The sequence below is a fragment of the Prunus mume genome, linkage group LG8 (genome assembly GCF_029339155.1).
Source record: "Prunus mume cultivar Tortuosa linkage group LG8, ASM2933915v1, whole genome shotgun sequence".
Lineage (NCBI taxonomy): Eukaryota > Viridiplantae > Streptophyta > Magnoliopsida > Rosales > Rosaceae > Prunus > Prunus mume.
Genome location: NC_142705.1, coordinates 23,947,704 through 23,970,863, shown reverse-complemented (window position 1 = coordinate 23,970,863; position 23,160 = coordinate 23,947,704). Strand labels below are relative to the sequence as shown.

At 37.4% G+C, this 23,160-nt stretch overlaps 1 protein-coding gene across 1 annotated transcript; it reads left to right on the top strand.

Annotated features, from left to right (window-relative positions):
- Positions 1–18,971: 18,971 nt before the first annotated feature.
- On the top strand, positions 18,972–23,109 carry LOC103338963 (biotin carboxyl carrier protein of acetyl-CoA carboxylase, chloroplastic). Its single transcript, XM_089043458.1, is given in 9 exon segments — positions 18,972–19,178; positions 20,516–20,579; positions 21,348–21,401; positions 21,495–21,569; positions 21,571–21,656; positions 21,753–22,062; positions 22,176–22,247; positions 22,642–22,707; positions 22,791–23,109. Coding segments are annotated over 9 exon segments (801 nt in total). The 5' UTR covers positions 18,972–19,128; the 3' UTR covers positions 22,815–23,109.
- The last annotated feature ends 51 nt before the right edge of the window (positions 23,110–23,160 follow it).

Sequence of the window (23,160 nt, the reverse complement as noted above, 5' to 3'; positions counted from 1 at the left end):
AACTGAACTGAAGTTAGAGATTCTGGATTGTAGCTGACTTGTTTCTTGTGGCTCAATGAGCTATTGGTTGCTTCAGTGTTTTGAAGGTTTTTGAGATTGTAGGGGACTTTTTCCTCCAGTAGCTGCAAATGGGTTGGGCTCTTTGTAAAAAGGGCAAACTGATGAAATTGTCCCCTTTGCCTGAGTTCGAAAATTAAGCCCCAAAATACCTCGAAAGGGCGGTAGAGTCTTAGGAAGTATTTTGGTTACCTTCACCAACCAAAATAATGGCAGCTTACAGATAATTTATGCATGCTTACAGATAAAATTTTAAGCTTGGCATGAGAGGCATGTGGCATGGGAGCAAAATCAACATGAGTTTAGCACTAAGAGGAAATTTAGGCTTTCTTAGAGGGAAAAAGGGAAGTGTTAAGGTGAGAAAAGAGAGATTTTGTAGGAGATTTGGCTAGGAAGAGAGAAATGAAGAACAATGCTCTTCTGGCAGCTTGACAGATACTCTGTTTGCCAGAAGAGAAGAATGGAGAAGATGGTGAAGCAGTGCACGAGACTGCTGGTTTTTTGCAAGTTAGAGAGAAAGCTTGCTCTCCAGGCATCGGTTGTTTTTGTTGGGTAGAAGAGGCTTCATTTTATAGGCGCTGGAAATTATCTCTTCCCAAGAAACCCTAATGGTTTCTACCCATTTTGGCTAAGCTTTTCCCTTCCTTTCTCTTCTCCTCCCCTGGCTTTTCCTATCTTGGTGAAATTTCCTCTGTTTATTAGCACAAAATCAGGAACTTTGGGAGCTCAAGGCCCCATTTTCCCGCAGCTGTCTCAGTGACTGATTTCCATTCCCAGCCATTTCTTTTATTGCTTTCTTCTCTCTTTTCCATGGCCAAGTCTGATGGGAAAAGGAGTTGGAAAATATATGCTGGTTCGAAGGGTGTTTCTGGCAGCTCGCAGGCTAATATTCTTTGGTTCCTTGAATGTTTCTTGCTTGGAACTTGCTCCCCCCATGTCTGAAGGTTTTGTTTAATGAACCTGCAGACCTTCTCTATGTGGCTTCTATTTTTCCAGCAAAGGGCTGAGGCTTTTGTGGGCTTATTGTGAAGCTTTGTATGGGCCAAGGTAGTTCATTAAATAAGTGGGCTATTTTGTTAAATATTGGGCTTTTGAGTCAATAGGCTATTTGGGGCTATTTGGGCTATTTCTTTTCCTCTTGTGCTCACCCACATGTTTGGGCCTAAGAAATGGGCTTGAGTCTCGAGGCTCCCAAGCAACCCGAGACTTTCCATTTCTCGGCCCATCAATGGGCCTCATGTTGATTTATTACCATTCATATCACAACCCACTCAAGCAAGCCCCGGGCATTCGAGTGGCTTGGGCCCACTTAGGCTTGTAGCGTGGTTGGGTGTGTAATAATGATTTCCTGCTTGGCATGGCATGGCATGTCGCTTGGCATGGCACATCCCTTGGCATGCTTTTTATTATGCTTGATGGGATAATTAGCATGGATTTGCAGGGCCGATATATTCTAGCATGACGAATTATTTATTTAGCATGGCATGTGGATTGCAACTCGCATGTGGCGGGTTTTTGTGTACTCCGCTTTACGCCTTCCCTTGATAGAGTGTCATTTTGGGCCGATAATTTATTCGGGCCCGACCGTGGATTTTTTGGGCCTCAACAGAGATCAAGTGATCATTTTGAGTTTTTGTTTTTTGATTGATTTTTGGCTGTCCTTTGATCTGTTCACCTTCTCTCATATTTATAGGAAATGCTGGAGTGGGGTTTCTAATCTTTTAATAATGGGCGCAAAATTTTCCAAAATAAAGATCTTTTATTTTTTAAATGCAAAGAAAAAGGGAAGTTATCTATTCTGGCAAACAAACCATCAACAGTCATTTCTTTATGGTGATTACTTCTCTACTCTTTTGATTTCTAACTGCTCTTGTGAGAATTCAATCTGTCGTGATGGTTAGTTTGATTTTCCAGATGAACAACTCTCTGCACCCTACTTATCTTTTTTAGAAAATATAGCCTGCTTATCCCTTGGAAATGGTACCTGCTCTGGAGCAGAATTTTTCTGAATATAGAAAAGGGATTTTGATCTTTTGGCAGCAGAGTTTCAAAGAAGTCTTCCTGTAATGACCTGCCTCCATTAATTCCCTATCATCATAGTTGAAATTGCTAACTTTTCAAAGTCAGGTAGTCATGTGGGTTTGCTTCTATTTTAGGCTTTTCTCTTTTCATTTGATCATGCCAAGCCCAGATTGAGTTTTGGGACTGTGGGTTGAGCAAATCACATGCACTCGGCTTCCTTCCAATCTTGGGTCTTTTCTTGGTAACCTAAGAAATCTGACTTGGGCTTGGGCTGATTTCTTTTCTTTGATTTAAAAAGCCCAAGTTTGTTTATTCTTGTGGGCTGACAGACCCTGGGTTGGGCTTCCTTGATTTTGGGCTTCCTTGATAAAATAAAAGTCCAAACCGCTTGGATCTCAAACCGCTTTGTCGCTTATGGGCCTCAAGTGCTGGGTTGGGCGTGCAGAATTTTGGCCCGAACAGTAGTAGCTACATTCTCCACTCCCAGAAGCTGTTGAAATGCATCCACACGCGCTTGGTACGTCGAGTACAAATGTGTTGCATTGCATATGTCACTTTGTTCATGCCACATTCTAGAAACTGGTGGAATAGGATGATCTGGAGACAAATGAACCTACAAACCAAGAATTCATTCATATACGCATAGCATATAAAATTAAACTATGTTGCGTAAACAAATAAATTCATACCTAGACATAGTGATCATCATCAACAAAACCAATGGCAATCTCACGTAGCTTAGTTTCGCTTGATTGAACTGAGAAAGGAAGAAATGTAAGGCATTGACGCATGCTTAGAAGGATTAAAACCACATTAACATGTGGCAATAATAATTTGCATCCGACCTTACACCGCTCCTCTCACATGCAAGTATTACACGAGGTCTCTCCTTGCCCTCACCTCCATAATCAGACTTTTTAATTACAATGACAATATTATTCATTTTTCCTTGTGCACGAGCCCATCTAAGTAATGCATCTCTACCATTGAATATCTACACATAAAACTCATCTTATTTAAAGATAAATTTTGAAATGTTAATGCCATGTTAATGATACTAAACAGGATTTTCAGACAAATAATTACCGAATAAGTTATGAATTGATCACTATAGTCCATTACACATTATGTTCTCACATTGTTGCCTTCAGTAGGGGCGTCACCTTGTTTTTGTTCCTTCAATGGGAGTAAGATCAAACTAGCTTGCATTAAATTTGTGGTCAGCAATAAGTTACTGAAAAAATAAATAAATTTCAGTTCGATGCCACTGAAACGTAGGTAAAAGTTCGGTAGTGAACCACTGAACTACGTTCCATGTTACGGTGGATCTCCACCGAATATTAAGTTCATGACCGGTTAAACCCAACCGAAAATGGTGCAACGTTTCGGTGGCATCTCACCGAATTTACCTATCGCGTTAGTATTGATGTACGAACGCAACCAGCGACCATTATGAAATACTAAACTTGCAAAACGCCAAAAAATAAACTCGAACCTCATTCGAAACCTTTCTAACTTCAATCTCACCCTTCATGAATAAATACAAGATATTTTTTCACCAATATAAACGTATAAATCTAGGGTAGGGTTGCAGGAACATATGTGGGGTGTGGTGAGAAATTTTAATTTTAATTTTAAATTTTTTTGTCCTTAACAGTAATTATGTATAAGGGTAAAATAGGTTATTCATGTTTAAAATTAGTATCGGGTGTAAAGAGCAAATAATGGGGTGCGAATAAAATCTCCCTTTATTTAATAAGGTTTCTTTTTTAGGTTTATGTAGGTTTTAAATTTGAGAGCATTTTGTCTATTTAGGTGAGTTTTCTGCTATATTTGAAATTTTTTACAAAAACTGACATTTTTGAAATTAAGTGTCAAGTGTTGGCTATTTTTGATAAATAATGTTGGAATTTTCAAAGGTTTTAAAAATTTAACCGTTTTTATTTATTTAATTATTTTGGCTGTTTTATTTTATTTATTATGAGGGTCATATTTAATTTTTAGGTATTATTTTTATATTGAATGCCTTAATTTTATGGTTCAATGTGGTGAAGGTTACGTGTTCTTGGATGTCTATAAAAGGCAACTTCTCCTTTACATTTGAACAACAATACACCGTCAGAATATCACATACCACAATCACCACCACAATATGATTCTCTCCTATTCTACTGTTATATACTTTCTCTACTTATATTATTATTTTGGGCAATGATTATGTGACTTGGATACCTATATCAGTCTATGAACGTACTCATAGCGGATCTTGAGTTTGTGTACAAGAGGTCGTATCTTGGAATCATATAGACCGTCAATACTTGCACATAGGGAGGCTACAAATGTTTTAGGACAGCGTCTTTGACGTGTTTCACTGTATCCTCCACACAATCTGATTCCTCCATTCATTTTCTCCCAATTTTCTTTTGTTTCTTCCAATCTGTCCTTATTTTCAACATTAAGTAAATGTCTTTGTCCTTTTCTTTTATTTATTTTTTTTACTCCTTACTTAAGTTTACAATGTATAAGGAAGTACCCCCTATTTGATTCAAATAAAAATACTAGAAAATCAAATTCTCACCAAATCAAAATATGAAAATTCGGTTTTAGTTTATTGATGGCTCATTAAGTAGCTCCCATAAAAGTTTTCCAATTTGTTGAGAAAATATATCCGTTATACTTATAATATAAAAAAATTTTTGAGTATTTGGCTTTAAGGAAGCAAGGACTTTAAACTCCGAATGCAATTTTGCGCCTCATAACTAATATAATAACAGTTTAATTAAGGAATTTAGGGTAACTACATAATCTCCTATCTCCTCCCTCCATGTGACAATTAAAATGATGTCTCAAGTTTATGTGTTTAGTGCATAAGTGAAGTATAGGCACTAATTTCCAATAACAAGAGTTTTTATTTCATTTTTTTGCGTAATATATATTTATCTCTAAATTTTTTTTTCTACACAAAATTTGGGGGCTGGGACGCATGGAGTTTTGCCCGTACTACAATTAACATATGCTTCAAAAAATCAGATTCTGTTCCAAACATTCAAAACAACAAAACACCATTTTTCCTTTCATCTCAAGTAAGAAATTTACTTTGTTATTGCAATTACAATCACAAAGATAAAATGTTGGTTCCCGCGACAACATCTATTTGCTTTTATATATAGCAGGATGCTTACAAAATTAAGAGCATGAGCCGTACATATATATGACTTCTATTGTCATAACATTCCTATTTAACTTAGAGCATGAGCCATGCATAGATCATTCTGTATAAACGATCTGATATTCATTTGTGAATATCGTAATATTTCGTTCTGTATAAAAGCAGAGGCAGCTTCGCATTCATGGTAAATTGGTAATTAAAATCTAATGAAAATTCCCAGTTGACTTTTGTAATAGAGATATTTAGTCATATACTCATTCTTAGCACTAAAATTATAAATAAACCCTATACCATTTAATTTCTATAGACAAACAAAAAAAAAACCCAAAAAATGAAAGCTGACCCTATTGAATTTAATTTTGATTATTAAATTGCTTTGATACCCTATTGAGTGTTTTGGGCTTTTTAATGAGGTTTTGGAGTTGGGTTTGTTTTAAGAAATTAATGGCAGTTTTGTAATTTAAAAAAAGTTAAAAGTCTTTTTGTTATGTTGAAAATGGGTTTTGGGTGTGTTTTCTAAATTTGGGCTCCTATATTGGGTATAATAGTGAATCTCCCTTTATAATATTCTTATTTTCTTTCAAGTCGAAGCCCTTTGATTGATTGAAGACTATGGTTCGATAAAGATAGACACCAACTGCTAAATTAAGTATCACAACTTTACTTTTGAGTTGAGACCTAAATAACCCGGAACCGACGGAGCTCTTACTTTCCACTGTAAGATACAACACCCAGTTCTGCCACAATCGCAGCCCTTTCCAAGTTACAACACCCAAACGTCGTTGTTTACACTTCCAAAGTTCATGAGACTAAAAGAATAGTAAAAGAGAGCAATTGGGATTTCTTGTGGCCCATAGATATATCTGTATCGGCTAATGAGCCCATTTCTCCACAGATATATCTGTGCTAATGAGCCCATTTCTTTTTAAAGTCAGGAAAAAAATTATAAAACCGCTCGGCTATACCAAATTAATATCTATAAAGTATAAACTAATGCAATTAGGAGGGTCCTTTTTTCTAGAAATTGTATCTGCCCATCAGAGAGTTGCCCATTCAAGTAAAGTTTCATTCTTTTCTTGAAATTGTTACTCCAATTGTTGTTTTTTTTTATTAATTTGAATAGAAATTATAGGGTGAATGATATACAATTTACTTAAAAGAAAGAAAGAAAGGCTCTTTTCTTCATTTGTGGAAATTGAATATAGCCGAGCTTTTTAGACTAGAGGATTGATGGTGATAAGTGAATGTGGCAAATATGGAGGTCCTTCAAAAGATGGAGAAGTACACGAGGATAAATGCATAGTGTGTTGTCCCAACGGAGAGGAATCGATTGGGAAATTAAGAAGAGAATGGATGATTTTGTGACTTGGTCAGAGTCAATGTGAAAGTCAAAAGTCAAAGGTCAAATGTCAAATTCAGACAGTTGACCCGACAATTGACACGGCCAACTAAGGATAACTGGGACCAACACTCGTTAGACAAGTGAGTGATTAAATTAGTTAAGTCACTAGAGTGATTAAATTGATTAGATTAATTTAATTATTTAATTAAAGTTAGCTATGTTTGTTTTGCCAGCTCCTGTTGGAGCACAAACCTGCAAGTAAATGAAAATCACATTCTGGTTTTCGCATAATCAACAGAATCAATAACTTACTAGTATATTTTCATTAGTGCAATAAACAGTATGAAATATGCAGCTCTGAATACAGTTCAGAGACTTATATCCACAAAAGCACTGAGCGAATTCATCTTCGTTACCTCAATCTGACAAAGATAAGACAAGAAACGGAAATAGAGGTCAGTAGGTGATAAAAGAAATAGCAGGCAAGGACAATCCTATTTGTTTAACCACCAGAAAACTTGCAAATTATTATGGCTAGTTTGTCATAGAACTCCAACTGCATCACAAACACCATACTGGAAATATATGTTCATACAATTATCTTAGAGCTACAAAGAATTTCATGCTCAATATAATTTCCTAAAGAAAGTACTATCCAGAGGCTTATGCATGTCACATACATTCTATCCAATCCCTTTCCCCTGTTCGAAATCAATATCAAATTTTCATAAGATCTAGTTTGGTTTGGCCTGTGCATGTTCGGATGCAAGGAACAATAGTCTGTGGCCTGTGCATTTGCTGACAACACAAATCAAAATACTGAAAGTGTAGAAACTGTATATTCAATTATCATATTTGAGATATTACAACCAATATTTATACACAAACTATAAGATATATTCCTAGTGGTTACAATGAAACGGAACACCCATTATATCATAATAAAGGCTAATAACAACATAACAGCTAAAACACTAATGTATTGTCATTGAAGACCATTAACTATGGTAACTCCTGTAACCCCCTAACAGAAAGAAAACCAATCCATGGAAAATGCATCCATTTATTGGAATTTATATACCACGCACCAAATATTCCACCCAAATTTAAATCTATTTCTTTTTTCTACTTACAGTAATTGAAAGTTCTATTGAAAAGGATGAGTTTTCAAAGTCATTCTTAATTATCAAAACAATCCAAAACTATAGATTCACAAGGTTTGAACAAGCAGAACAAAGTTGTTCTGCATAAACTTGTGGTGGGCAAAAATGAGAGCAAAAAGAAGACAGATTCATCCAAACTTCTAAGTAGGTTGGCGTACGTAGTGGATATGTCCAATCACTTACTTCAAGGGCATGGCTCAATTCTCGTCTTCAGCTTCTTGTGAGAGCAACCAGGAGAGTTACTCAGACTCCTGGCCCAATTGGTACGAGCATTTCTATAGTGGGGTACTTCCTCTTACGGCCACCCCTTGGCCTTGACCGGAATTTCTCATCAGCCTCTTCAAAATCCCCCTGCAATTCAAAGCAATAATGTCCCACATATGAACTCATAATGTGGCATTCCCTGGAAATATGCTTATCCCAAAATCCAACATATGAGGGTATTGAATGATCTGAGAATAATACTCACATATGCATACACACGACGCCCAGTCTTCTCATGCTTATCTCTCACATGCTTGTTTGCAATTCAAAGAAATTGTTTTCTAATTTTTTTTTAAAAGAAATATGGCTATACTCGGTTTTTTATAAATTTCTCTAAAAATAAATAGTATAGCCGGTCGGCCATACTCGGTTTTTTCCAAACCTTTTGAAAATAGTATAGCCGAACGGCTTTCTAATTTTTTTTTTCAAAGAAGTAGTATAGCCACGCGGCTATGCTTGGTTCCTTCTAAGGTTTTTTAGGTTTTAGACATAAAAAAAAATTTCACTTTTGGAAAAAGCCAAAGCTTTTTCAAAAAAGATAAAAAAAACCACTCAACTTTCAAATCAAAGACATGCAAATGTATTGGATTCCTTAGGAAATCTAAAAATAAATAAGGCCATTTTTGTCCATTTTTGCTTCTTTTAAAATTTTTCTCTCTCCTTTTGCTTTTTCCAAAATGTCCCTTGTTTCTAATTGTTTTTTAAAAAATTGGCCGCAATTTTTATTTTACTTTGTTCATAAATTGTATAGCCGCGCGGTTATACTAGGTTTTTAAATTTATTTAAAGAATCAGTATAGCCGGTCGGCTATACTCTGTTTACTACGTGTCACCTCTTCAATAGTAACTTCTTGCCTCTCCTGCAGAAAAGCCAACACCAAGTTTAAATCATTCCCCAAAAACAAATAATTTCAAATTTCTCACCTTTTTCTTAATCTTCCCTCCTGGAAGACCCTTGACTTCTTCTTGCTTAGGTTCTGAAATGCCACCACCAACCCCAAGAGAGAGAGAGATAGTGGGGGTAATGAAATACAAACATACACTGCTACATACATCTATACACATATTTACAGTATTACCTGAAGAAGCAGCTCCATCTCCACTGAAGATATCCCAGAGATCTGCAACTAGTTAGCTACTTTATCAGCTTCCTTCGCATTAGCCTCTGCCCAAAATAAAAACAAGAATTAATTTACTAACAAAGAAGATGATTTATTAAATACAGCAAGTGAAGAAAACAAAACAGAGGAATCATAAGAAAATAAGAGGTGATTAAAACTGAACAGAAGAAATTAGGGTTTGGGTGCAAAATAGAACCTTTAACGAGATCCGGGTAAAGGTCTGGGGCGTTTTGGATCAACCAGTGCTTGCATTTCTCGAAATCGGGTACACGCACATGCTTGAAATAAATGAGAAATATTTTTCAAATTTGCACCAAAATTTGCATATATTCCCTAAACTTTTTCTTTCAACAATGGGCTGAAGAGGAGGTTCGCTTGTGAGAACCTGTAAAAAAACATATATATATATATAAATAATTATTAATACTACATATTGATTATTTATTTGGATTAACTACACTTTAGTCCCTGGAGGTTTAGTGTCAGTATCAAAATGAGCCCCAAGGTTTCAATTAAATCAATTTCATACCCGACATTTCAAAGTATTACCAATTTACACCCGCCGTTATATTGACTATCAAAGTCATATATTAAATGCTAATGTGGCAGTCGTGGAACCCACTTCATAACCAAACAACATTTAAAAAGAGACCAATATGGGACTCACCCACTAACCAATTCAAAAAATTAATTTTATATAAAATAAAAATATATAAAAAATAAAAAACTTTAAAAAAACCTAAGATTGCAGACGTCAGCCACAACTAGTATCGAACCAACCCATTAATGTTGGAGGGCAGTGGAGGAAATGGAAGACATGGATAGATGCAAAAAGAGCTAGGATGGAGAGGATGGAGAGATGCAGACCCACCCGGATAGATGCAGAGATATTGGAGGAAATGGGTTATTTATGGTGGATTTTTTTAAAAAAATAATTGGATTTGGTTACTGTGATTTTTTGTTTTGTTTTGATGGTGGAGTGTGTTGTGTGTTTTGATGATTTGGTTGTTTTATCTTTTCCTTTTGAAATTAGTTTGTTGTCTGCAGAGAGAGAGAGAGAGAGAGGAGGTTGTTTCGATGGTTGCTACTGCTCATAATATCCATGAGCCAACATCGCCAACCGCTAACGCCTCCCTCTTGTGCCACCGCCAACGCCTACCTAAGATTTACATATTGTATCGTAGGGGTTGGGCCTCCAGGTGGGTTCTCCATTTTTGTTTGTTCTGTGTAGTTTTGATGCGATGGGATTGTTGCTAGGGTTGTATGGTCAGGGGTAGGATGGGTCATGTTGTGGTTTGGGTGCGACTGGGTGGGTTGTTGGTTAGGTTCTCTTGGGGCAGACAAGTGGGTAGACAGAAGAGGTTGACAATGAGCTGAGGAAATGGAGGGAGTGACAGCCCATGATAGGTCGGCGTGGGAAACAAAGAAGGGGCTGGGTTGGTTTTTTCTCTTAATGCTTTTTTATTTTATATAACTTTTTTTTTAAGAATTGGTTAGTGGGTGGGTCTCATATTGGTCTCTTTCTAAATGATGTTTGGTTATGAAGTGGGTCCCAAGACTGCCACGTCAGCATTTAATGTCTGAATTTGATGGTCAATATAACGGCAGGTGTAAATTGGTAATACTTTGAAATGTCGGGTATGAAATTGATTTAATTGAAACCTTGGGGCCCATTTCGATACTGACACTAAACCTTCAGGGACTAAAGTGTAGTTAATCCTATTTATTAATATAAAATTTTTCTTATTTAAACATTTATTGTGAAGACTTATATGTTATCCCTTTAGTTGAAAGATGACACCATTCTTGTTTTCCACGTGTAGAGACTTAGAATTGGTTTTAATCAAATCATCATTGCCATGCCACCTTGTATGCTAGTAACAAGTGGTGTTGTGATATCATTGGCCAAAGGTGGATGTCTCACATTATTCCCTTACTTTTCTATCTTATCTTTTGTTGGTGGTTGTTGAGGCCCAAAAAATCCACGGTCGGGCCCGAATAAATTATCGGCCCAAAATAACACTCTATCAAGGAAAGGCGTAAAGCGGAGTACACAAAAACTCGCCACATGCGAGTTGCAATCCACATGCCATGCTAAATAAATAATTCGTCATGCTAGAATATATCGGCCCTGCAAATCCATGCTAATTATCCCATCAAGCATAATAAAAAGCATGCTAAGCGATATGTCATGCCAAGCGACATGCTATGCCATGCCAAGCAGGAAATCATTATTACACACCCAACCACGCTACAAGTCTAAGTGGGCCCAAGCCACTCGAATGCCCGGGGCTTACTTGAGTGGGTTGTGGTATGGATGGTAATAAATCAACATGAGGCCCATTGATGGGCCGAGAAATGGAAAGTCTCGGGTTGCTTGGGAGCCTCGAGACTCAAGCCCATTTCTTAGGCCCAAACATGTGGGTGAGCACAAGAGGAAAAGAAATAGCCCAAATAACCCAAATAACCCAAATAGCCCCAAATAGCCTATTGACTCAAAAGCCCAATATTTAACAAAATAGCCCACTTATTTAATGAACTACCTTGGCCCATACAAAGCTTCACAATAAGCCCACAAAAGCCTCAGCCCTTTACCGAAAAATAGAAGCCACGTAGAGAAGGTCTGCACGTTCATTAAACAAAACCTTCAGACATGGGGGGAACAAGTTCCAAGCAAGAAATATTCAAGGAACCAAAGAATATTAGCTGCGAGCTGCCAGAAACACCCTTCGAACCAGCATATATTTCCCAACTCCTTTTCCCATCAGACTTGGCCATGGAAAAGAGAGAAGAAAGCAATAAAAGAAATGGCTGGGAATGGAAATCAGTCACTGAGACAGCTCGGGAAAATGGGGCCTTGAGCTCCCAAAGTTCCTGATTTTGTGCTAATAAACAGAGGAAATTTCACCAAGATAGGAAAAGCCAGGGGAGGAGAAGAGAAAGGAAGGGAAAAGCTTAGCCAAAATGGGTAGAAACCATTAGGGTTTCTTGGGAAGGGATGATTTCCAGCGCCTATAAAATGAGGCCTCTTCTACCCAACAAAAACAACCCACGCCTGAAGAGCAAGCTTTCTCTCTAACTTGCAAAAAACCAGCAGTCTCGTGCACTGTTCACCATCTTCTCCATTCTTTTCTTCTGGCAAACAGAGTATCTGTCAAGCTGCCAAAAGAGCATTGTTCTTCATTTCTCTCTTCCTAGCAAAATCTCCTATAAAATCTCTCTTTTCTCACCTTAACACTTCCCTTTTTCCCTCTAAGAAAGCCTAAATTTCCTCTTAGTGCTAAACTCATGTTGCTTTTGCTCCCATGCCACATGCCTCTCATGCCAAGCTTAAAATTTTACCTGTAAGCATGCACAAATTATCTGAAAGCTGCCATTATTATGGTTGGTGAAGGTAACCAAAATACTTCCAAGGCTCTACTGCCCTTTCGAGGTATTTTGGGGCTTAATTTTCGAACTCAGACACATGGGATATTTTTTCTTGATTTGCTTCTTGTGGCCAACCCATTTGTAGCTGCAAGAAGAAAAAAGCTCCTACAGTGGTGTTGTGATATCATTGTGCAAAGAGGGATGAGTCACATTATTCCCCTACTTTTCTATCTTATTTTTTGGTGGTTTAAAATATTGTATATATGAATATTATTTGGTTGCATCTGTAGCCTCTCCTATAAGAATCATGCTTCCTTACTTCAATCATTCATTCCAATCCTTTAAAATAGATTTCTACCATGAAGTAGTGTTAAAAAGAGAGAGAGAGAGAGAGAGAGAGAGAGAAGGAAGAAAAAAAACAAGATGAAGAGCATGTGTGTTTGTCTTGTAATATTTCGTACTTATCATGGTGAGTGGGTTATATAGTGTGTTCTAAAAGTTCTTATTTGGTGATAAATGTGAAAATCATGGATTTATTCTGTTTACAAATCTCTCTCTATTTTCAAGTCAAGCATGTCTAATTTGTGTAATATTTCACACTGTATATACTATTTGGTGTTTTTGTGAAGTATGTATAATTCATGGAACATGAGAACTTCAGTGACGGGGTATCCGAAGGATAAATTACTAGACGGGGACATAGGACAGTGAGGCCGATAGGGGTCACGTACTGAGTACAATTTGTGAAGAATAACCAACATATGAAGTAATGATGTGATATGATTTGGATTGTGTATCTTTTTATTATATTTTTCTAGAGTGTGTAAAATGACATTGCTTAACTGGTGTTGAGGCCCAAAAAATCCAAGGTTGAGCCCAAATATATTTTCGGCCTAGTACAACACCAAGCGGAAAATCCTTATTCAAGCAACATGCCACGCTACAAGCTTAAGTGGGCCCAAGCCACACGAATGTCTGGGGCTTGTTGAGCGGGTTGTGGTATGGATGGTTACGAGTATTCACGAGGTCCAATGATGGTCCAAGGAGTGGAAGTTTTGGACTACTTGGGAGCACCAAAACTCAAGCCCACTCCTTAAGTCCAAACATATGGGTAAGCATGAGAGAAAACCCAATAGTCCATCACCTTAAGAAAAGGCTCAAACATCTTAGAAAAATATCTAATAGCCATAACCCATAAAAAATCCCACATCAGCCAAAGCTTCCAGCAGTGACGAAATCAAAGGGAACTCACAAACCACTGGAAACAAAACAGCCCAGCCCAGCACCTTATAAAACATCCAACGTCGTGCATCTCTGTTAAAACCAGATCACAGCCAAACCACCAAAACCAAGCAAACCCATGTGCTGATCACTTTTTGACCAAGCACCCTTACCCATTCTTTCCTCTTCAAGCTTTGGTGAGAAAACAAGAAACAAAAGTGGGTGGATCCTCACCCACATGGAGAAGTCTAGCTGCCTGAGGTCTTGGAACTCCAAAACAACTGCGTGCCTATGGGTTCAGGCTAGGGAAATTTCACCAAACAAGATTAAATTGGAAGAAATTGAAGAAAAAAGGGAGGGAGGCTTGATAAAATTAAGGTTTCCAGCGCCTATAAAAGAAAGCACTTTCTTCCCAGCAAAGACACAACAAACCGATCGAAGGCAAGCATCCCCTTTGGAATCCTTCAATTTCATGCTTTGTTCTTCCATCTTCTTCCACTCTTTCCATAAACACATATCCAGAGAGCAAGCATCATCTCTCATCCCTGAAACCCCCGCAATTTCGAACCTTACTCCTCCATCTCTCCCCATTTTCTCTTTTGTCATGCAACCCATGAATCTACTAAAGCCACCCATACTTCTATCTTCTTCCTCTCTTTCTGATCGAAGGCAAGTAACCATATCCAGAGAGAGCAAGCATCACCTCTCATCTTTGGAACCCTTAGATTTCAAGCCTTGTTCTTCCATTACTTCTTGTTTGGGCCTAAAAATTGACACACCCAGCCCAATGAAAGAGGCCCAGAATAAGGCTACAAAAATCAAAGCAATTTGGTCTTCAGGAAGATGGAAGCCCAAAATTGCCTCTGATAAAGGGGGACCAAACAGAAACAAACCCACGTGACATCTCGGGATAAAGGAAAGTCAACTCATAGAAGAAGTGATTTTCAAGATCAAAATCCTCTTATATATATATTCAGAGATTTTTTCTTCTATTCTACATAGAAGGTAATTCTCCCAAAGAGATAAGCAAGCTACAATCTCAGAGAAAGATAAGCAGGAAAGCAGGAGCTATGAAATCAAACTAACCATCACGGATGAAATCTCACCTTAAAATTGGGAAAAGAGATTAGGTTCTTTTTCAAGAAAAACAAGTGATTGCCTATTGAGAGCCTACAAACTGATGAAATCCTATTTTCTTTCTTTCCATTTTTTAAAAAGGAGATATCTTTTGAAAGATTTGCCGCCCATTATTAAACAAAATCACCCTACTCCAGAAAAACATTTACTATAAATACAAGAAGGAGTGAACAGGGCAAGACACACAGAAAAATTCAACATCCAATCAAACAAAAATCTTACACAAGAAAACCATCAGTCAAATAGACAACTCAAAAAATCAACCAAAAAGCCCACTTGAATTTCAAGTGAAACCACAGATATTCTCAAGGCTCAGACTTAGAAAATAAGTCATTCAAAACGAGATCGTTACAAATTTGGTTCAGCAAAAAACCAAGACTAGAGCTTGAGCTCTCATTCCTCTTCACAAAGCTACATTGAAGCTCTGCGAATCAACCTTTGGTATCGATTTACGAAGCTTAGTAGTCAAGTACCTTCCATCCGAAATGAAGTTCAATTGTCTCTTCATCTCTCTCTAGCATGAGTATTTATTGTTATAGTTTTGCAAAAGGCAGCCTAAAAACAGTTTAAATTCCATCAACCATTCTCAACCTCTTTATACTGAGATAAATTGATAAAGTCATCACCAGTCTGAGGCAAGAAAAGAACTTACTTGGGAGATATTCCTCACCCAAATTCACAATCGCTTGTTTGCAGAAATCAGAAATAACTTGGGGCGCAAGATTTCAAGCTATGGTTCTCAAGGCAGTGGAGAACTTTGCCCTTCCATCATAAACGCAAAACGGGTGAACACTTCTCTTTTTCTCTTATGTCAAGCCAATACAGAGCCTGATGAAGCTTAGTCAAGCTGCTGGAAAATTACCCAAAGCACCTGTTCATCCACCATAATCTGTCTCTCTCTCTCCTCAGCAAATCCTCACGAAATCATTACTTCAAGCCTCTATTCCTTATAGGAAAACCAAGCCTTCTCCATCTCATGCTAAACTCACGAATGTTCAACTCTCCCATGCCACAAGCTTCTCATGCCAAACCAAGAATTTATCTGTAAGCAACTGTTAGTTTCATTGGTGAAGAATACCAAAGTGTTTCCTAAGGCTCAGCTATCCTTTCGAAACACTCTTGGGGTCTAATCCTTGAACTCAGACTCAATGGGCAATTTCATGCATGTTTCTCTTTTTGGGCAGCCAAGCCTATTCGTCATTGGAATAAAAAAAAACCCTACAACTGGCATATTACATAATCTACTCATTGAGTGGTGGTTTGCTCATCCCTCACCTATTTTATTTTTTAGATCAATTAGTGGGCAAGACAAAGTCGAGACCAGAGAAGTTGGATTAGTTTAGAGTGATAAAACTTTTATTTATATCTTGTACACTTGTTTAGGCCTAAAATTATGCGAGCCCAACCTATTTATGCAGCCCACGAACATGAGCACAACTTGGGCTTGATGTTTTAAAGAAACTAAAGAGCAGCCCAAAATAGAGAAAGCTCACACTAATTTCCCAAAATTTTGCAAGCCCATACTAGAATTTTTCAAAGACCATGATAAGGAAAGGAAAGCAGCCCAATCAACATTAGAGGCCCAGGTCTTTTGTAAAAGTGGCAGATGATTAAAAAATAATAAATCAATCAATAAAATTGCCAACTAAATGGTAATTCATCACCAAGCAGATCAAAAACCTCTAAAAATTAGATTAAACTCAGCTCCTGAAGAATTCTCACCACTTGATCTCAAAAGCAAGTCAATAGATCTTTTCTTACTAAAAAATGGTTTTTCCAGAAGAATCCCACATGACTACCTGACTTTGAAAAGTCAAAAATTTCAACTATCACAGAGGAGTTGGTAGAGAGTTAATGAAGGCAGGTATAAAAGGAAGACTTCTCCAAATTTCTGCGACCAAAAGAGATCAAAATCCTTTTTTATATACAGAGAAATTCTGCACCAAAGCAGGTGACCTTTTTAAAGAGATAAGCAAACTACATTCTCAAGAGATATGTGGGAAGAAAGGGGGTTATTCAAACAGAAAAAAGCAAACTGACCATTATGGCAAATTGTGTCTTATCCTTTTTTACGAAGGAACAAGCAGAGAGCAAAAAGAGTTGATCTTCCTTTTGGGGAAAAGCAAGGAAAAGACCACCATGGGAACTGACTGTTGATGTTTCTTCTCTGCCAGAATAGATAACTTCCCCCTTTTTTAGGCATTTAAAAAGAAAGATCTTTTGAAAATATTTGCTGCCCATTATTCAAAGATTAAACCACTCCAACATTTCCTATAAAATAAGAGAGAAGGTGAACAGATAGAGGACAGCCAAAAAATCAATCAAGACAAAAACTCTCATAGTCACAATTGACAAACTCAAAAAGATCGAACAGATAGAGGACAGCCAAAAAATCAATCAAGACAAAAACTCTCATAGTCACAATTGACAAACTCAAAAAGATCCATTGATCTCAAAAGCCTTCAAACACTGAAGCAACCAAAGCTCATTGAGCCACAAGAAACAAGTCAGCTAGAATTCAAGTTTCTGATTTCAGTTCAGTTCAAATAAACAATTTTACAAAGCGAGATTTCTCTTGTTACAAATTTGGTTCAGCACAAAGCCAAGTCAAGCAGAGTCCGGGTTTTTACAAATATGAAAACCTTAGCAAATTTACAAAAACCTTGGTCAAGCAGAACAGGCACCATAGATGGAAGTCTTCTTTCGTTTCTCGACGGTGAAGTAAGACTAGCTCATGAGCTTATTATCCTAGGTCGGAACAAGTTGATAGGATCCCCTTTTTTACGTCACCATGTCCCTCCCGCAGCTCCAGCTTAGTGATCATCAATCTAGCCACTTTTGCCCTCTCTAAACCAAGAGGCCTCAATTCGCCTATTCAGCAAGCCTTCCATGGCCTGAAATAAATTAAAGCTCTGCTAAACTCAAAGCGTTGGTATCGATTTCCAAAACTCATCGATTGAGGGTGTTGACGATCCAATCCAAAGCCTGACACATCCAATCCAATCCAGCCGATTCGAGGCGATTATTCAGCAGTAAATCAAGTCCAACATCTTGTTGTCTTGCTTGAGTTGTCATTTCATTTTGAGTCTGTAACAAGCGATTCACCTAAAACAATTTGTCTTCTTTTTGTCTATTCGGCCGAACTACCCATTTTGTACTGTGAAAAATTATGAAGTTCTTACCAGTCTGAGGCAAAGAAAAAGAACTTACTTGGGAGATATTCCTCACCCAAATTCACAATTGATTATTTAAAACTCAGTAACTTAGGGCGCAAGTTATCTATTTTTAAGAAGTCTGCTAGGTTTTAAACTGCTAGTAGTAGCACGCTCACGCACAAAAGAAAGTTGACTTGTTGACCACCAATGGTTGTCAAGCCAATGGAGAACTTTACCACGCCATCACAGGATTAAAATCAAAACGGGTGATCAACACTTGTACGATTATTATAATTTTTTTATTATATATAATGGTAATGTATTTTAACCAATTTTTCAGTCATTTTATTTAATTCTTTCAATTCACTCACACTGATTCTGGAATATTCTTTATTTCCGGATCGGGACGTGACAGAGCTTGAACATCTTTTAATTTTACAAAGAGAAAAAAACACTAAAGTAAGAGTTAGTTGATATGTACTTCATAAAGTTTGAAGTACGATTGATATGGGTTATGTTTATACATTTAGTAATATGTGTTGGGCTCAGACTTAGTAACCACTTGGACTTAGTAATATTTGATACTTACAACAATTCTTAAATTCTTCTAAGTGGGCCGTGTTTGAAGCGGGCTCTGGCCAAGTAGAATTCATGTTGGGTTGCAGGCCGGTTCAGTTCATTGGACCTAATTTTTGATTCCAACACGACCCATTAACATTCGTGCTCGTACTATGCTCCATTTAAATAAGCTGGGCTCATACCGTGCTAAACCGGCCGGTCCCATTTGACACCTCTAACCATGCTCTTGCGTTGTAGGGTTTTGAACAACTTTCCTAATTAATTAATAAAAGGACACGTGGGAAGCTAGCGCATGGGTTTTGCTATGCTGTGCGTTTTCGGTTTCATCGACCTGAGGCTGAGGCTGAGCTGATTGTTATGTCATTGTTACGAGTTTTTGATTGTTTGAAAACGCTTGCAGTTTCTGCCTCTGAAGCTCTAAAGAAGAATGGCATCGTCTCTGGCAACAACCTCGGCGGCTGCAACCACCAGCACAAATTTGGCTCATTATAAAACCAATAACAATACTTACAAGCACAATTGTTTATCTAATGTCTCCTTTCGTCTCTCTCCCAAGCCTACGCTCCGATTCTTCTCCGAGGTATTCCTCTGTCTCCCTGGAATTTGATTTTCTTGTTTTTTCTCAGCTACGCTTTGTTTTCCGGGAAAATGCAGGAACGAAAGATTAAGAATTTTATCAATTATTTGCAATTTTGTATTATTAGTTGAGTCATTTCTATATTCTTGTGCAAGATGGTTTTGTTGTTTCAGTTCAGGAATTGTGTATTAATTTAAAATTTCATATACGAGGAACTTCTAATAAACACGAAATTGTTTAGAAATAAAAATACCCGAAGTTTAGCTTCCTCAATGGCCATTTCTGAAAGAAAGAAAAAAAAATGCTAACTTTAGCAGAAATTAATACTTTAACACCTTGGTTTAGTACTTAAACGAATACTACCAAATACCCAGTTGGAACTTCTTTTTTTTCTGGGGAAATTGTTAGGCTTTTGACTTTTCTATTGCTTGGAAATTTAAAAGTGAAGTTGACGACTGTTATGTTTACTCCAATGTATCGACTTACTTATTTGGATGGTCGCAACTGTTTGTTTACTCCAATGTATTTACCCCTCATTCATTCTGAGTTGTTGATTTTATTTCAATCACATATAATACATCGTTGAAACTGTCCAAATAATCAATTCAAATGGTTGATCTGTGTTAAGATGTATGCAAATGTGTTATTTGGAACCTAAGTAAGAAATGAAGGAAATAGTATTTAGTTTCTTTTATGTTAGAACTTCAATGTTAGTAATCTCCCAGATCACATCATGCAATGGTGTTTCCTCAGATCCTTTGATTTATTATGTTACTTACCTTGATAGTGATTTTGTTAGAATGGATTTTCCAACTTTGAGTTATATGGGATCCCTGGTGGGTTATTGGATCCTCTTCATCCATTGAAATGTGAGGGGTGAAGAGGTGAGAGATGAGACAGAGAGGGGATGTTCTCTATCAAAAATGGATACCGACTGACTAGTGGAAGATGAATGTAGTTACTCAGGGTCTAGAGTAGTTCTACTACCTGAAGTTGGTATTTGAATGTGGATGCCTGGAGCTCTGTGTTTATTACAGTGTAGGTGTTCTTGGTAGTTGGGTTTTGTTTGGAGAGAGGGGGAATTGGCAATGGTGTGGGTTGCAGGAAGGTGAGAGGAGTGGTTTTGGAGGTGGTACTGTGGCCAATGCTGACGGGGATGGCACTGCTGGGATCCTTGGGAAATGTGGAGTGACAGAGAGGGGAAGAGGGAGGAAGAACCTGGGGATATTTTTTAATTTTTGAATTATTATTATCCATATATAATTTATTTATTTTTACACATGGCAAACATTTATGCAAAATAGTAAGTACCGTTCGTTCCATGTCATTGTTTTTGACAGATTTGTTAATGGACTTGATGGTGTAAGGCAAAATAAGATGCCAAGAGTCAATCAATGGGGCAAGGTGTGTCATTGTGACTTTCAAGGGGCAATGTGGAGTTTGACCATACTTTGAGGAGGATGCACTAGAGTATTTAAGCTTTCTGAGTCTTCTTAATAGCTGATAGATTTTTGTGAATAGAAAACCTCTCCCTTGATCTTGTTGACAACAGATGATTCTCAACTTCCAAATTATGTGAAGTAGCAGAATTTTTTCAGTCCTGCTTTGTTGTTAGCAATATTTTAAACCATAATTTAGACTATATTGGTGAGTTTGAATCTTGAATAATTGGGAGAGATTCTCTCTCTCTCTCTCTCTCTCTCTCTCTCTCTCTCTCTCTCTCTCTCTCTCTATATATATATATATATATATATATATATCTATCTCTGTGTGTGTGTGTGTCACAGTCGCACCCAGAACTAATCAATCTATCAAAATTAAGTGCCCTTCTTTGTCAGAAGTTGTTGTCTTTAGTTTTGCAGTGATACATGTTGTACTTGGTTTGTTTTTCGAACCTCATCAGACTTTTCAGTCATCTTCTTTTGCTGTTTTACCTGAGAAATTTTGCTTTTCACAGAATGTGAAAGCACTGTTATTTTTTTATTGGGGATTATATACATATATGTGACAAATAAGTTTTTCTTTTCACAGAATATGAAAGCACAGTTTTTTGATTGGGGATTATATGCATATATGTCTGTGTGCTTCTTCTTCTTCTTTTTTTCTTCTTTTTTACCCTGATCAATTTTAATCATTTGGAATAATTAAGTTTGAAGCTGGTCCGAATGTTAGGGTTGGCAGCCTAGTCGGAACTGTTCCACTGTGGTGAAAGGTCAATTGGATGAGGTAAGGTTCTTTAAATGGTTTTCGTTGGAGGATCACTTTTCAAATTTTCTTTCCTTCCTGGACATGCTCCTTGGATCATCTGTTGCCTTCAAGGTGGATGGATCATCCAATGTTGCAGCTACGCCCCCAAGAGAATTGGAGATTCCAGCCCAGGAGTCCAAGGAATCGAAAGACATCCAATGAGTCTTGTCCTGCAGTTTTGGATACAGAGGAATCAATATCTGAATTCATAGCTCAAGTTGCAAGTCTCGTAAAGTGAGCAACCTCCATCTTCAGTTCTTGATTAGTTTAACCATCTGATCTGAAGTGTGGTTGGAAAATATCATCTTGATTCTTGTTTCCGGATTGTAGGCTTGTTGACTCAAAAGACATTGTTGAGCTGCAGCTGAAACAGCTTGACTTTGAAGTCATAATTCGTAAAAAGGAAGCCTTGCCTCAACCTCCGGTACCTGCTCCAGTGCCTATGATGCAAGCAGCCCCTCCTCCAGTTGCTCCAGCGGCTCCTGCCTCTTCATCTGCCCCATCATCTCCTCCAGCAACTTTCCCTGCACCATCTTCACCTAATGCTAAGTCAGCCAAAACATCGCTGCCCCCTCTTAAATGTCCTATGGCAGGGACATTCTATCGAAGTGCAGCACCTGGTGAACCACCATTTGTGAAGGTTTTTCTTCTCTACTTAGAATTTTACTTGCAGCCTACGTTCCTTAGTGGTTGCTTGAGTGTTTTTATTGCTGCCTTACTTTTTTTCGGCTTACATGAAAACTTTCTCAATAGGTTGGGGACAAAATACAGAAGGGACAAGTCTTGTGTATCATTGAGGCCATGAAATTGATGAACGAGATAGAAGTAAGTTTTTCTTCTACCGGATCTCTTATGTTCATGGCACATCACAATAATTAGATACTACTTCCTAAGATGACTTGTTTATTTCCACTGCTGCTTGTAACCACCCTCTCTTCACTCTTTGTTTAACTTTGCAATTACATGATATAATGTTTTTTTCAATAGAAGAATTCATATATGACTATAAATTAGCTTTCACACTACACCTGTTTTTTGTTTTATTTTTCAGCTCTCCTTTCTTGCAAGTGTATTTTTAAGTTGCAACAGTCTACTATTTATGTTAATCAATGTCTATAAGCATGATAATTTTCTTGTGTCTCTCACCATATCTGCTTATTCAATCAAAGAAAAAATATATTCAGTCAGTAATGTGGATTGAGTGATATATTTTCTTCAGTCTGATCAATCTGGAACCGTAGTTGAGATCCTCGTGGAGGATGGGAAACCCGTTAGTGTCGACACGGTGAGTTCTCTTGGACATCCATGAGAAATGATCACATGAATATATCCTATAACATTATCTTGTCTTCTTTTGATTTCTTGCAGCCACTGTTTGCCATCCAACCCTAGAGCTTAATGGTTTAGCATGTAAGTACGCGAAGGTCTGAGAGAAGGTCAAGAGACGGGTGCATTACTTTGAAATATTGTGTTGTGGCACTGTTTTGATATGGTAGAACGTTTTTGTTGGCTCTAAAGTAGGTAAAGTTTCGATTGTCTATTCTACGAATATCTCTTACCATAGCTGATAATGTTCTCTATATTGGGCTGTTTGTCCTGTTTTTGTTTTCTCTTTTTCTTTGTGTATATATCCGGCTGGGACATTGCAATTCTTAATGCTTTTGTAATAAAATAACGTATTAGCTTATTGCTTGTATTTAAGTTGTGACGTGACATGACAATTTATCCCTAAAGCAAT